Source organism: Bidens hawaiensis, unplaced genomic scaffold (genome assembly GCF_021521415.1).
Source record: "Bidens hawaiensis isolate Kalapana, Puna unplaced genomic scaffold, B.hawaiensis_p1.1 tig00003654_1, whole genome shotgun sequence".
Classification (NCBI taxonomy): Eukaryota; Viridiplantae; Streptophyta; class Magnoliopsida; order Asterales; family Asteraceae; genus Bidens; species Bidens hawaiensis.
In genome coordinates, this window is record NW_027491210.1 from 178,882 (window position 1) to 194,252 (window position 15,371).

The window sequence follows — 15,371 nt, forward strand, 5'->3', positions numbered from 1 at the left end:
AATTTAACACAAATTGGTTTTTATTTATTACTAATAACACAATTTTAATATAATTGAACATCAATTATCAATTACAATATCATCAATTAGAATATTTAAAGTAAATTGTTTACAACTCAGAATTCCTCTATTTAGCATCAATCAACGGGTCAACTGCTTATTTTTAGTAAACCTTAAAAGGGCTTAATCAATTCCTTAATCATCAAATCCTTAATCAAATGAATTACAAAATTAATTAAAATATACAACTTCCGTAGTTAAATAATTTGATGATGCTAAATAGAGGAATTCTGTATTTATAGTAAATGGGTCAACATCCGTAGTTAAAGATCCATATTTATAGTAAACCTTAAGTATGGTTAATCAAATAGTTAATCAAATAATAAACAATAATTAAATAAAATATAGAAATTCCATAATTAAAGATTTCTTGAATCAAATGGGTAATTCATTCCTAAATTCCTAAAATTTAATATTTGTATAAGTCAATTTGTGAAATTCATAAATTTTCATAAATATAATATTAGAACCAATTATACTAAAGTGAAATTGATAATCTTTGTATATTGAATCTTGTAACCTCTGTATATTGAATCCTATTGATGAATTATCAATTAATTATCTAATTATGTATTATCTAAATTACATTAAAGATGGTGGGAAGCATAATTATGTGAATGAAATCAATCAAAATTAAAAAATTTCATAAATTTTTAAAAATATAATATTAGAACAAATTATATTGAAATCCATATTCTATATATATTTAATCCTATTAACGAAATATCAATTAACTATCTAAATTATCTATTATTTAAAATAAAAAATTGGAAAATTAATTCATTATGAAATTTGTGAATGAAATCAACAAAATTAAAAAAGTAATATTAATTTTAAAAGATAACTATGATTTGTAATTAATTATGAATTAAAATTAGTAAGTTGAAAGATAATTATAAAAGATTGGAGATTAAAGATTAAATAAAAAATGAAAGAGAATAATTAAATAGAGTTAATTGTATCTTATTTAAATTTATTATTGATTTATTTATTAAGATGAAAATTAGAGAAGTGATTCATATACATGGAAACTATAATCAACAACCAATATGAAGGAAGGAAATGGACTTAAAGCCTATTGCTTTAATAGTATAGTTAGATTCTAAATTTAAAATTTTAAATTTGAAAATCTTAATTTCTTAGAAATAATAAATTTTTAATCATGGTAATTTTAGTATATAATCAATCTTGATGGTTAATTTAAAAGTTTAAAATTTATGGAATGCTTAATCATTATCGACAATTTAGTACTCTATAACATCTAGTGATGTTTCACAAATGCATAAATAAATTTAGAGTGAGAGAAAGAGCTAAAAATTAGGGTTAAAATTTGAAACATTGATTACATAAGTTGATAAGTCATTTTAGTTTTTGACTTATTTTATTAGTAAGATATATATGCTAAATTTAGTGATAATTATCGATAATTTATTATAAAATTTTAAAAAATAATGACTATCGATAATTTATTATACAATCATCCAATATTACAGCCATTATAAATGAATGTTCTCATTATCGATAATTTATTATACAATTTTATTGACAAAAATATGTTATCTTATAATCTCTTTAGATTGTATTCATTATATACTTTGACCTTATGGTCTTTAAAATGGTTTACTAAAGACTGGATAATATAATATTCATGTATAACATATAATATAAGATAATAATAGACAAATAAAAATATAAGATTTAGTTTAAGATATACAATATATTTTATTATGTTGTATCATATTTTCAATCTCTGAATATTTGATTTAATACACAATTCAGTTAATTGATCTATATGCTAAAAGAATGTTTGTTAATGTAAAACAAATTAAAATACATATGATGTAAGAATGTAAATTAAAATATTAATAATTGTTGAATATAATTTAATAGAATTGATTGTATAGTTTTTTAATTAGTATAGAATTATTTTATTAACATGGAAATTAAAGAAACGCTAAATACAGATATAAATGTTAAAAATACAGGTATAAATGTTAAAATACATCAATAGATAGAAAAAGGCTTTTAATAGTATAGTTAGATTAGAGGGTGTTGAAAATTATTTATTTTTACCTACTTATAAAGTAGACTTATAAGTTAAGTAATTTTAAAAAGGTAATAATTGTAATTTTAAAAAAGTAATGCGTTTGAGATTGTTTATATTATAAGAAAAAAAGTTTCATAAGTTATGATGTTATATAGTTAGATGGGACCTGTTTAGAGAGTGTTTAAAATTATTTATTGTTACCAACTTATAACTTATATTTATAAGTTATAACTTATATTTATAAGTTAAGTTTAAAAAAGTTATAAGTTGTTTAAAAAAGTAATAAGATATTTGAGATTGCTTATATTATGAGAAAAAAAGTTTCTAAATAAAAAGTATAATTAAGTTAATGAATTATAAAAGGTAAAATAAAAAATCCGAAACACCCGAGGACCAATTTTATAGTTAGATAAAAGTACCAATTAGTTTGGAGTTAAAAAAGAGTTCACCAACATCAAATGAAAATTGAGCTTTTATTTATAACATTGGAATGAGTAAAAACTTGAAAGAGACACATAAAAACATAAACGAAGACCATTACATACGAAGACTTGATGAACAAAAGTAGAAACACGCATCAACACAAAGCTTACATTATTATTCAACACCCACCCTCTTTCAACTCCAAATACTCAAGCCCTATCTTTCTTCCCACCGCCAACTTGAACATTAACACCCATACCCGCCTGACCATGTGCCTGCCCGTGCTCTCCTATTTCATGACCCGCGCTCTGCATCTTCTGCCCGAACTCCTTGGTCTTCTGCCCGGTGTACTCACCCACATCATGAGCCGTGTTCTGAATCTTCTGCCCGAACTCCTTGGTCTTCTGCCCAGCATAATCACCCACATCATGTATCGCCTCGGGCACCGACCCGGCGGTTTGCCTCACCATGTTGAACAAGTACGATAGCGAGCTTAGACCCGTCAGCCCTAAGGTCCCGGACGTCAGAAAACCCGCAACGGCCAGCCCGATGGTTAGAACAGCCGGGACGATAATCGGGCTGAATATTATGAAAAGCGGAGTGGCGACAGCCAGCCCGATGAGCGTCCCGATGAAAGTGAGACCGGCTAAGCCGAGCAAGATCCCGCCCACGGGGAGCAAGGCCACTATGGCGAGTGTCTTGCTGGTTGACTGGCTTTGGCCTTGGTGCTGAGTGTTGTAGTACCCACCGGTTCGATCGCCGACAACGGTGGTGTACTCAGGGCGATAGTGGGTTTGGGTGGTGAGATGAGGACGATCGTAAGCGACACCAGTAGCCATTTTGATATGTGATATTGATCTGCCGATTGTGGTGGTGGGAATGAGGTTAATAAAGAGGTGGAGAGGACGTGTAAGGATGACACGTGTGGGATGACGTGATTATGAGGTTTTGCATGAAATACAAGTTTCACTGTCGTTTACTTCTAGAGTGTTTCGGAAAGATTGCCATTCGGTGGTTTTGATTTAACTATTCAATCTATTCCTTTATTATCATTATTATTATATTTTTTATTTTCTTTTTGTTTTCTTTATGTAAATAAGAATGTAGCTAATAATAACATGACGAAAGTCTAGGTAGTTAAATGCAGTTATTTAATGACCAAATGAAAACGAAACCTATACGTTTTTACTGGGAGTTACGGTCCTACGGATAACAAAAAAAATGCAGCTTATTATCAAAGTCATACGAAGTCGGCAGGTCTTGGTTAACTTCACCATGATAATGACACTAAACTCAAAAATTATATTAGTAAACGCCTATATACCGACATAGCTTATAATACAAAAGAATAATATATTTATAACCATGTTTACTCGATTAGTATAACACGGGTGTAGCAGTAGCGAGTGGCACAACTAAAATAGAATGATGTGGCACATGCTGGTACCACTATGTGGCATGGTAAGGGCTTTGCGGCACCAATCACAATTATGTAAGAATATATATATATATATATATATATATATATATATATACTACTTTTTATCCCTCGTATTATGGGGGTTGTTTTATATTGTTGTTCTAATATTTATTTATTTTTTTTAATTTATATTTTTTATTGGATGAAAGTTAATAATATACTTATGGTTTGATAATAAATTGTTTAACAAATAAATGAGATGTTATAACCCGGCTAAAAGCTATATGGTTTTAATGAGACCCAAGACCCGTTTATTTTTTTTACTATGAAATTGGTTTTTTAATTATAAATAATATTTATGAAAGTTAATAATATACTTATAGTTTGATGAGACCCAAGACCCGTTTATTTTTTTTACTATCAAATTGGTTTTTTAATTTAAATAATATATATATATATATATATATATATATATATATATCTTTTTTAAAATAAATAAGATATTATTTTTTATTATATTCTATTTTATAGGATTTTTGCATAAATAATTTGATGAGAATATTTTTAATTCAATGAGATGTTATAACCCGTTTAAGAAATATCCGGGTTTGGTAAGACCCATACCCATGAATTCGGGTCAAATGCATGAGAAGCCTCCATTTAAAAATTAAGCAAATCTGGTGACTCCGAAAAAAGAGGAAGCGACCATATCGCGACACATAGGATTTTTATGTCTTCGTTTATATATATTATAGATATAGGGAGAGGATCATGAGAGAACTCCATTTTATGGAGAGAACTACTAAGTTAAGGGGGTAAATTGTAACATCCTACTTTCGGTTATATTAATAAAATAAAGTTCGTTTACTTTTTAGCGGGTCGTTATCGGTTTAGTTGAATAGAATACGAGATGGACTTGTGTTGGGTAAATGAATATGGGTTATGGACTTGGGTTATGGAGAAATGAAGGAAAGACCATGGGCTTAAGCCCATGATTAAAAATATATATACCCTTAATCCTCCATTTAATTCGTTTACACATATCCCTTACACCTCTCAAACACACACACTTAAGCTCTCTCTCTCTCTCTAGCCTCTCTCTAGCCGAAATATAGAAGAAGAATCGGATCCCGACCCAAGGTATGATAGTATTTTGTTGTATGAGCTTAAATCCGTTAGTTATGGTCACTAAACGACGAGCCGACACCGTTAAACCGTTTAAGTCACGAGATCCGGGTGGAATCGGGTATAAACCGAACCTATGATGAGCTTAGGCGTCACCCTAGCTCAGATCTGGATCGAACGGGACGAAAAACGTGAAAAACGAGTTAAACGTGTTCGCGGTTTTCCGGCGGCTTTCCGGCAAAGGCGGCGCCGGAAAGGCGGCGCCGGAATAGTGGTACGAGGATAAGGAATGTCAGGGAATGTTCTAACATTCCCTGACCTAACCCTAGTTCGCTATGGGGACTTAACGAATTGAAGGTGATTCATTAGTTGATTCGCTTAAGGGAGCACAACGAACTTGCTCTAGTTCGTCTATGATTCGTCTTTGATTCGTTAAGGGAAAAGGGTAACGAATTACCCTTGATTCATTATGATTAGTTCGTTAAAAGAAATAACGAATTAGAAGGTCCAATTCGCTATATGGACTGATTCATTAAGGAGTCCAGTTCGTTAAGGGTTCAATTCATTATAAGAACCAGTTCGCTAGGATAATCCAATTCGCTATGAACCAATAACGAATTAGAAGTTTAACTGAATGACATTAACAGTCCCTGGACTTAGAAAAGAACGATTTAATTACAAAGAAGCCCTTGGACTTTAAGTAGCAAATTATTTAAGGATTCAAAACCCTAATGGAAAATGTGTTAAGGCAGCTTAACCCCAGCCAGGGGCTCAGCCCCTTGGACCCCGCTAGGGGCTGCCGCCCCTAGAACCCCGCTGCCAGGGGCGCTGCCCCGGACCCCCGTTCGTTGAGGGTAATAATTAAACTAGAAAGACGATATGTGTAGTGATAATTTACTGAAACGTATAATTATTATACAGTTAGTCGGCCACAGCTCAAGAAGGGAATAACCATAAACGGTGAATGCAACCGCATTGAGGTGAGTTTCTAGCCCCACTTCCTTGTTATGTTTTCGGGGCTGTGTGCATACTCGATGTTATAGTTAATACACTTACCTTACGTAGTAAGTGTATGCCTTGTATGATGGATGTATGATGATTGCTTGACGGTGCGTGAACGATCTTCGGATATTGCATGTACCGTCAGGTGGTAGCTAAAGACGTGATTGCTATGTATGATGTAAGATAAGATGTATGTATGAATATTTATGATGTATGCATAATGTACGTATGATAAGTTAATGGTACGTGAACGCTCTTCGGAGATTGCACGTATTGTTAGGAAAAATATTTAAGGACATGTATAGTGTGAAGCTATGGAAGAAAGGGTACCGGACCCTAATAATACCCGAGGACGAAGGGTGACCGGACCCTAATAATATCCGAGGATGAAGGGTGATCGGACCCTAATAATATCCGAGGATGAAGGGTGACCGGACCCTAATAATATCCGAGGATGAAGGGTACCGGACCCTAAAAATATCCGAGGTATGTAGGGTGAAACGCCCTTTATAATGTATGGTTTGATATGAATGTGTATGGACGAATGCTGATCTTGATATGTTGTAATGCGTATCTTTGGGCACGTATATGTGTATGAAAATTAAGTTACGTGATTAACTAGAACTCACTCAGCATAGCTGACTTTTAGTATGCACGCAGGCAAATAGGTTGAGGCAGCTCGCGTGACTGAAGACACATGGCATGGAAATCGAAGATACTGGCATCTCGAAGAAATGTTGTGATGTTTTAAAGACTATGTTTTGTTTTAATTGACTACGAATGTTTTATAAGACATGACTTGATGGTTATGTAAAATGTTATGGATGAAGTTTTTATTATTCCGCGAAAGTTTTTGTTAACTCTGATATTTAGAACTGCATTTATGAGTAAATCCAACGTTAAAGTAGGGCTACCGGTAACGGGGCCTTACATAAATATGTAAAACAACTCAAACTATATTTTTACCCAAATCTTGTTTCCCTTATCACGATTTTCTTCCCTTATCAAAATCTCCTTCCATGTCATGATCCCATGTTCAATCCAATCCACCGATACCCATATCAATTGCTTGAATCGTCCTAATATAATTGAAATCGAGCTCCATTGATCACGCACGCTGTTCATCCCGTTTTTCCTAACAAGTTGATCGAAGGTAGTGTTAGGTTAAATTCGTTTTACTATTTTAGATTCAATTATAATCGTGTTTTGCTTTTGTTTAACCAAAATTTGACTTGTCTGGAAGCATTGTTGCAATTAATGGTGCAATATCGGTTCAATTGAACGATTCTATGTCAAATACATTTGTTACTTCAATAAACGGTGATGACTATGCTGAAATAACCGACTCTGTATCAGAATCTCGTGTAAACAATCAAGTATTTCACATTCAGTGTCATCCGGCGATGATGCTTCAAGCTATTGTGTCCAAACCGGGAATAATATGCAATCTGTTGGTGTTGAACATCGAGGTAACATATTGACTTGCATATTGACTTTATGGATCTGCATACACACATGATATTCAATGCGTAAATGATACATATTACGTATGTGTTTTATATTACATATATGTATTATATCACCTTTTCCCCATATTATGCAATACACATGTGTACTATACCTGTTAACACTCTGTATTACATGTCGTGTTATCTAAATGTCAACACTATGTCACACCTGTTACAATCACGTAACACATCTTAAATGTTAATGTATTTATTATATATGCCTTTGACACGTGTGATACATATGTGTTATGAGTGTTTAAGTCATATACGTTAACAGTACATTATACGTGTGTACCACATACACGCAATGCATTATGATTTCCAATAAGTCATATGTCCCGCATGTATTTCCTGTTTATTACGATCACACGGTGCATATTACATTTAACATAACACACTTATATCCTTAATGAGTACATTATGCGATCCTACCATAAACTTTTATGCATTTTGTGATAATGTATTCAACCTTATACAGGACGTGTGTCGAGCATTGTTTACCATACATCAAACGGAACAACATACTGGAAACCTAACGTGCCCGAAGAATTTGTGTCTGTCAAAGACATGGAGTTTGAAACGTGGGACGATGCTGTCAATATGTATAACACATATGCTGACAAATCTGGGTTTTCAATACGTTTAAGCACCATTAAACGAGTCAAGGGTTCGGTAACACACAGATACATGCTTTGTACCCGAGCCGACAAACCGAAATTTCAAGATTTTTATTCAACTAACTCAAACTCTGCTTCAACCTCACGTCGCAGCAGCTCCAAGGCCGTGTGTTGCAATGCACGCCTAAGATCGAAACTCGTTCCAAACACCATGAGATTCAAGATTTATGATTTTGTTGATATTCATACCCATGAGCTGATTGGAGCGAACGCTATGGAGTTTACAAAGAAACGACGAAAAATTGGGTATTCTGAACGCAATTTTATTCACAAACTAAGTTTAAACAAAATTGGTCCAAACATTGCGCATAACTTGCAATGTTCGTTAAAGGGCGGATCTCACAACGTTCATGGTACTAAAACTGATTTGCAAAATGCTACCAGGGATGTCCGCCTCTTTAACGCTGACAGAGATGCCCAAATGATTGTGGACACGTTGACGTGTCGTTCGGTTAACTTGCCAAATTTTTCGTTTGAGTACAAAGTTGTTGGAGGTGAACTCCGGTATATATTTTGGGTTGACGATGTTTCAAAATTCAACTATGATGCGTTCGGGGAGGTTTTAGGTTTTGATGCAACATACCGTACCAACAAGTAAGTGATCAATACACAAATGCATTACACGTATATATTTATGATGTTAACCATTTTTAACTGCACATTGTACTACCGTCACACCTGTTTGATACCAACATTCCACTCACATGTTTTTATACGTGTTTCTTGTATGCATTTTGTGTAACATCTTTTTTTATAATTATATGATAGATACGGCATGATATTTTTACCATTTACTGGATTGGATCATCATAAGAAGTGTGTGACATTTGGTGCTGGTCTAATATATGGCGAGACTATCGAGTCCTACAAGTGGTTAGTCGACAAGTTTCTCAAAACACATAAAAAACAGCCCAAACTCGTTTTAACTGATCAAGATGTTGCGGTGAAAACAGCCCAAACTCGTTTTAACCGATCAAGATACCATTAAAGGTACGATTATTTTAATTTTTGTTTTAATTTTTTATTTTTTGTTATATACGATGCACGTATGTAACGCTCGTACATTTTCTAACAGATTTCAGGTTACTTATTAGCAAATACGGATTTGCGAGTTTCCATACATAAATTGGTGTGGAAATTTTTTATAACACCTTCTACATTTGAAGAGTAGTGGAAATTGCTTATTGATGACCTTAACTTGAGTGATCATCATTGGCTTACCGAGATTTATGCAATTAGGGAGCAGTGGGTCCCTTGTTATATCAGAGAAATACAATGGTGTTGCCTTATGAAAACCACATCAAGATGTGAGAGCTCCAATTCTCTTTTTAAGGTCAACACCAGTCATGCCACACGCTTGTACAGTTTCTATTGTGTTTTGGCACTGCTCTTGATAGACAACGAAAAACTCAACTTGAGCTTGACATTAAAACTAGTACAACAACACCAAAAATGCCCGAAAAACTGCCTTTGGAAATACACGCGTCCAAGATATATACACGCAAAATATTTCTGGAGGTTCAAAAAGAAATTTACAGAGGAATGAGGCAGTGTTATATTACAAGTTCTTCAGAATTAGACGACATTAAGAAATTCAACATTGCACATACTAACAAAAGATTCAAAGTAGTCAACAGTTACGTGGTACGTTTGTTTACGTTTTTGGTTAATTTTATGTTTACATGTTAACGCTTACATTCATCGGCATTCATCTTATTTTTTCATTTTATATTTTTTGTTGGTTAAATATGTAGGTAGACTTTGATGCACACGATACAACTGTTTCTTTCTCGTGCATGGGTTTCACGGGTGTTGGATATATGTACAGACATGCTTTTTGCGTGTTTAGGTACAACGAGGTCGAAATGATACCTGACAAATACCTGCCTGCTCGATGGATGAGAAACGTGCTTCCGGACAGGGTTCATGACATCTCGAACAGATATTCGGCTGAAGATGACGAGGAGTCCGTTATTAGACGCAACATGTTTGAATTATTAACCGAATGTGCTGACCGATTGAGACACAAACCGGATAGCCTCAATTCCCTCTTTGTCCAGCTTAAAGATATAAAAGACAAGGTGTTTAAAGAGTTCTCGTTTGATTGTAACATCTCGTTTCTGGTTTTGGCTAATAAATGAAAGTATGAGTTATTATGAGTCGGGCTAGTGTTGGGTTAAATGGAATGGGGTTATGGACTTGGGCTATGAAGGAAAGAGGGAAAGACCATGGGCTTAAGCCCATGATCCATAATTATATAAACCATTAATCACCCATTTAATTCATTTCACACACATTCCATACACCTTCCAAAACACACACTTAAGCGCTCTCTCTCTCTCTAACCGAAAGATAGAAGAAGAACCGATTCCGACCTAAAGTAATGATAGTATGATATTGTATAAGCTTAAACCCGTTAGATATATTCGTGAAACGACGAGCCGACACCGTTAAACAGTTTAAGTCACTAGATCCGAGTGGATTCGGTATAAACCGAATCTAATATGAGCTTAGGGAACACCCTAGCTCAGATCTGGATCGAACGGGGCAAAAAACGGTGAAAAACGAGTCAAAACTCGTTTTTTCCGGCGAAACCGCGGTTTTCCGGCGACGGCGCCGGAAAGGCGGCGCCGGAAAAGGTGTACGAGGTAAGGATGTCAGGGAATGTTCCCTGACATTCTGACCTAACCCTAATTCGTTAACGGGAAGTTAACAAATTAGAGGTGATTCGTTAGCGGGGATTTAACGAATTAAAGGTGATTCGCTAGCTGATTCGTCTTTGGGAGCATAACGAACTAGCTACAGTTCGTGTTCATGTCGTTAAGGGGAAAGGATGACGAATCACCCTTGATTCTTTATAGCCAGTTCGTTAGAAGAGATAACGAATTAGATGGACTAATTCATTATATAGATTGGTTCACTATGGATTGATTCGTTAAGGAGTCCAGTTCGTTAAAGGGTTCAATTCGTTACAGATTCCAGTTCGCTAGGATAAGCCAATTCGTTATGAACCAGTAACGAATTAGAAGTCTAATAAATGACAAGAACAGTCCCTGGACTTGGTAAAGAATGAAATACTTACAGATTAACCCTTGACCTTTTAAGTTAGTAAATTAATTAATGATTTAAAATCCTAATGGAAAATGTGATATGACAGTTAATGGAAATAAAATTTTTCCAAGCTGACCTGGCAGCTCGACCCCAGCCAGGGCTCTGCCCCTTGGACCCTGCTAGGGGCTGCCGCCCCTAGACCCCGCTGCCAGGGGCGCTGCCCCCGGACCCCCCGTCCGTTTTGGGTTATAATTAGACTAGAAATGCGATATGCGTAGTGATAGTTAATTGATACATGTAATTGTTATACAGTTAGTCGTGCACAACTAAAGAAGGGAATAACTATTAACGGTGAACGTAATCGAGTTCAGGTGAGTTTCTAGCGCCACTTCCTTGTTATGTTTTCGGGGCTGTGTGCATACTCGACGTGATAGTTAATACACTTACCTTAAGTGGTAAGTGTATTCCTTGTATGATTTATGTATGATGATTGCTTGACGATGCTTGAACGATCTTTGGATATTGCATGTACCGTCAGGTGGTAGCTAAAGATGTGATTGATATGTATGATGTAAGATAATATGTATGTATGAATATATATATGATGTATGCATAATGTATGTATGATATGTTGATGGTACGTGAACTCTCTTCGGAGATTGCACGTATTTTCAAGAAAAGTATGTAAGAACAGGTATGGTATGAAGGTATGGAAGAAAGGGAGACCGGACCCTAATAATATCCGAGGATGAAGGGAGACCGGACCTTAATAATATCCGAGGATGAAGGGAGACCGGACCCTAATAATATCCAAGGATGGAGGGTACCGGACCCTAATAATATCCGAGGTATGTAGGGTGAAATGCCCTTTATAATGTAAGGCTAGCAATAAATGAGTATGGACGAATGAAGTACAGGTTATGTATGTAATACGTACCTTCGGACATGTATATGTGTATGTAAAGTAAGTTATGTGATTAACTAGAACTCACTCAGCGTAGCTGGCTTTTAGTATGCACGCAGGTTAACAGATTGAGACAGCTGGTTTGAGATGGACACATGGCAGGATTGAAGAGACTGGCATCCGAAGATTGTCATGATGTTTTGAATGCTATAATTTATGTTATGTTTTAAAAGACAAATTATGGATATTTGTAATGAATGGTTGATGTTTTATATTATTCCGCGAAAGTTTTAATTAACTCTGATATTTAGAACTGTGTTTATGAGTAAATCCAACTCCAAAGTAGGGCACCGGTAACAGGGCCTTACACTGATCCACATTCGATTATAAGTGAGCTTGTTGGACAGCTCGACACGGTTGATTCGACTATCAAGCCACCGACTGGTATTAAAAATAAGGGGTCGGGTACTAAACGTCAGGTCGGCGTAGTTGAAAAACTGCTAGAAAATTGTAACAAAAACCCAAGGCTGTGTCACAAATGCAACAAATACGTGACCGATCATGACTCCCGTAACTCTTAAAAGGACAAAGCTGCTAAAGAAGCCGTCGCGGCAGCCGCCGCCGCCGCTGTTTTAGCTGATACTACTGTTGCCGGGTCATCCACCAACCAATCTGTCAACCGTTATGCAACACGGTCCAACCGCGTTGCTTCTACTTGATTTTATGCATTTTATATTACATGCATGCTTTATTTTATGCATTTTTATTACATACGCACAATGCATTGTTACATATTCAATAAGCACATATCACGTTTTTGTATTAGACGATTATGCCTTTTAATAATTTTTGAAATGACTGCTGGTACAGCCCAATGAAACTTATGTTTGTGTAATACTGATTAATATTTTGATTTTTATACTTGTGTTTAAACCGTTTTAGATGGGTGCACTTGCGTGGTATATATCGTTTGTGCATGTTTTTTGACCCGTGCATTATCATTTGTGTGTTGTATGGTTTATATACCTGTGTTTTTTTACATTCTACAATCTGAATACTGTATTGCGTATACGCATTTACACACGCTTTTTGATGTTACACTGATTATCAGGTTGTGTGTACGCATTATAATGCGTATACGCATTTTCATTCTTTTTTATTTGCACCTCTTATTTAATATAACTATAAGTGTTTTTTAATCTCCAAAATGTATAATGTAATGTATGGTCACTATCTATCCTTACTATGTTTTCGTGTTACATGTGTGCATCACACATTGGTCCTTATCTATCCTTTTTTCATATTACACATGTGCATCAAACGTTGGTACCTGTATATATCCTTGTTATGTTTTCATATTACACGTGTGCATCTCACTTTCCATGTATATTGTACCAGTCACACATTCTATTTACATGTCGAACATCGTATGCGTGCCTTCTACGTATTAGTTGCACATTCCCAATGCATTTTTACACACATTCAACTAACACAAACACATGCATCCATACCATTCAACTGTTCCATTCACTTGAAAATATCAAAACAAACAAAACAATCAAGACAAATGCTTAAAACCATACCATCCGACTGTCTAATTCAATTACGCGTGTCAAAACAAACAAAATAAGCATGTCATAAACTACATGGCACCATATGTTTTATACGATTACCGTTTATTTCATTCTTAACTACCAAGTATCAATATTCATCCATCAACCCTCCTTAAAACGAACCTTTTAACCACAACCTGCTTTGGTTTTTTGCTTTCCCAATCTCTAGCATCCGCCAACATGCTATCCCTTACATTGTTTACTCTCGACAGCAATATGCGAGCTATGTACTTCATCCTAAGAATATCGATCGCTCTACCTTTCTGTCTTCTTCCACGATGAAGTCACATTCGACAAGATCTCCTCCTCTATAGCACTCCATGTGTAGCATCGCGAATACAACACAATCTGTTACGTTTCTTGATGTTTTCCATGGTAACTTCACTCTTTTTGGCGACCATGTACGCCTAATCTCTTTAGCCTTTGGGTGTCCAACCATGTCAGGTACCTGCTGAATATGCCAATCTGTGTAAATGAAAAAAAAAATCATTATAACAAATGTGTATGACAACAGTATATATTTATCATGTATTACACGTTCAATTTGTTAACATACTACGCATGTGTATCACCGACTGCCTACTTATATTCATCGCTAATAATATTTTTATATTGTGCTTTGACTTACCACTTTGTACGGCGTACTTTTTTCTGCGTAAACGGTGTTTTTTCTATCTACATCCATGGTCTTCGCCATGTTGTCGAAAATATAAACATCAGCTTCCCTCATGTCGAACGCGATTACATAAAAGTGATTTTTTTTTTCAAAAATTGGCAACAACACCGCATCATATTCTCTTAAACCCATCTTGCTTTTATCATTATTTAGCACATACAACAAGTTTTATTGAAACGCGTCTACTCTTTGTACATATGTTGATTTCTTTTCTGTAAGCATCCATCCAATCTTGCACATTTAATTAATGCCACTTCAACATTAATTTAAATAAGTGTTATTCAAATTATTTTAAGGCGATATATACTGTAAACTTACAATCGTTGATGCGCGACAAAATAAACGGTTTATTGATCCCGGGCTTCTAAACTATTCTTGATAGTTTAAAACCGTGACCCAACAGTCAACCACGCTTCGCTGAACTGGATTACCCGGCAACAGAGATTCCAACAAATAAGCTCTCGTGAAAACACCATAGTCGGCGTCAAACATATCCTTTTTGTATAATATTAAATTGATAACAAATACTAACATTATATATATGTTTATATAGTATATATATGTATTATTCACGCATGTATAATAACAGCACGTATACGCACTTTAATGCGTATATGCAGTAATATAGTAACTATATATATATGCACCAGCTTAATAACGTGTATGCATGAAACTTCAATACTTACATAATGTTTCATGAACCGTACACATACATGCTGCCGCCATATTAACGTATTACGTATATGCATTAATATATGTGCATATTGCTACATACACGCACTACTGTGTTTTCATATGTAATTATAAACATAATACGTGTATAATAATTTAATAAAACATTTTTACCTGAATGTTCAACAATCCC

At 34.8% G+C, this 15,371-nt stretch overlaps 1 protein-coding gene and 1 pseudogene across 1 annotated transcript; one reads left to right on the forward strand and one right to left on the reverse strand.

Annotated features, from left to right (window-relative positions):
• Positions 1-2,561: 2,561 nt before the first annotated feature.
• On the reverse strand, positions 2,562-3,398 carry LOC143624116 (oleosin pseudogene; annotated as a pseudogene).
• A 4,120-nt stretch (positions 3,399-7,518) lies between these two features.
• LOC143624099 (protein FAR1-RELATED SEQUENCE 5-like) lies at positions 7,519-10,403 on the forward strand. The gene is made up of 5 exons (XM_077094839.1): positions 7,519-7,546; positions 8,064-8,856; positions 9,031-9,147; positions 9,660-9,906; positions 10,017-10,403. The coding sequence occupies exons 1-5, from the start codon at positions 7,519-7,521 to the stop codon at positions 10,401-10,403; spliced, it is 1,572 nt and encodes a 523-aa protein (XP_076950954.1).
• The last annotated feature ends 4,968 nt before the right edge of the window (positions 10,404-15,371 follow it).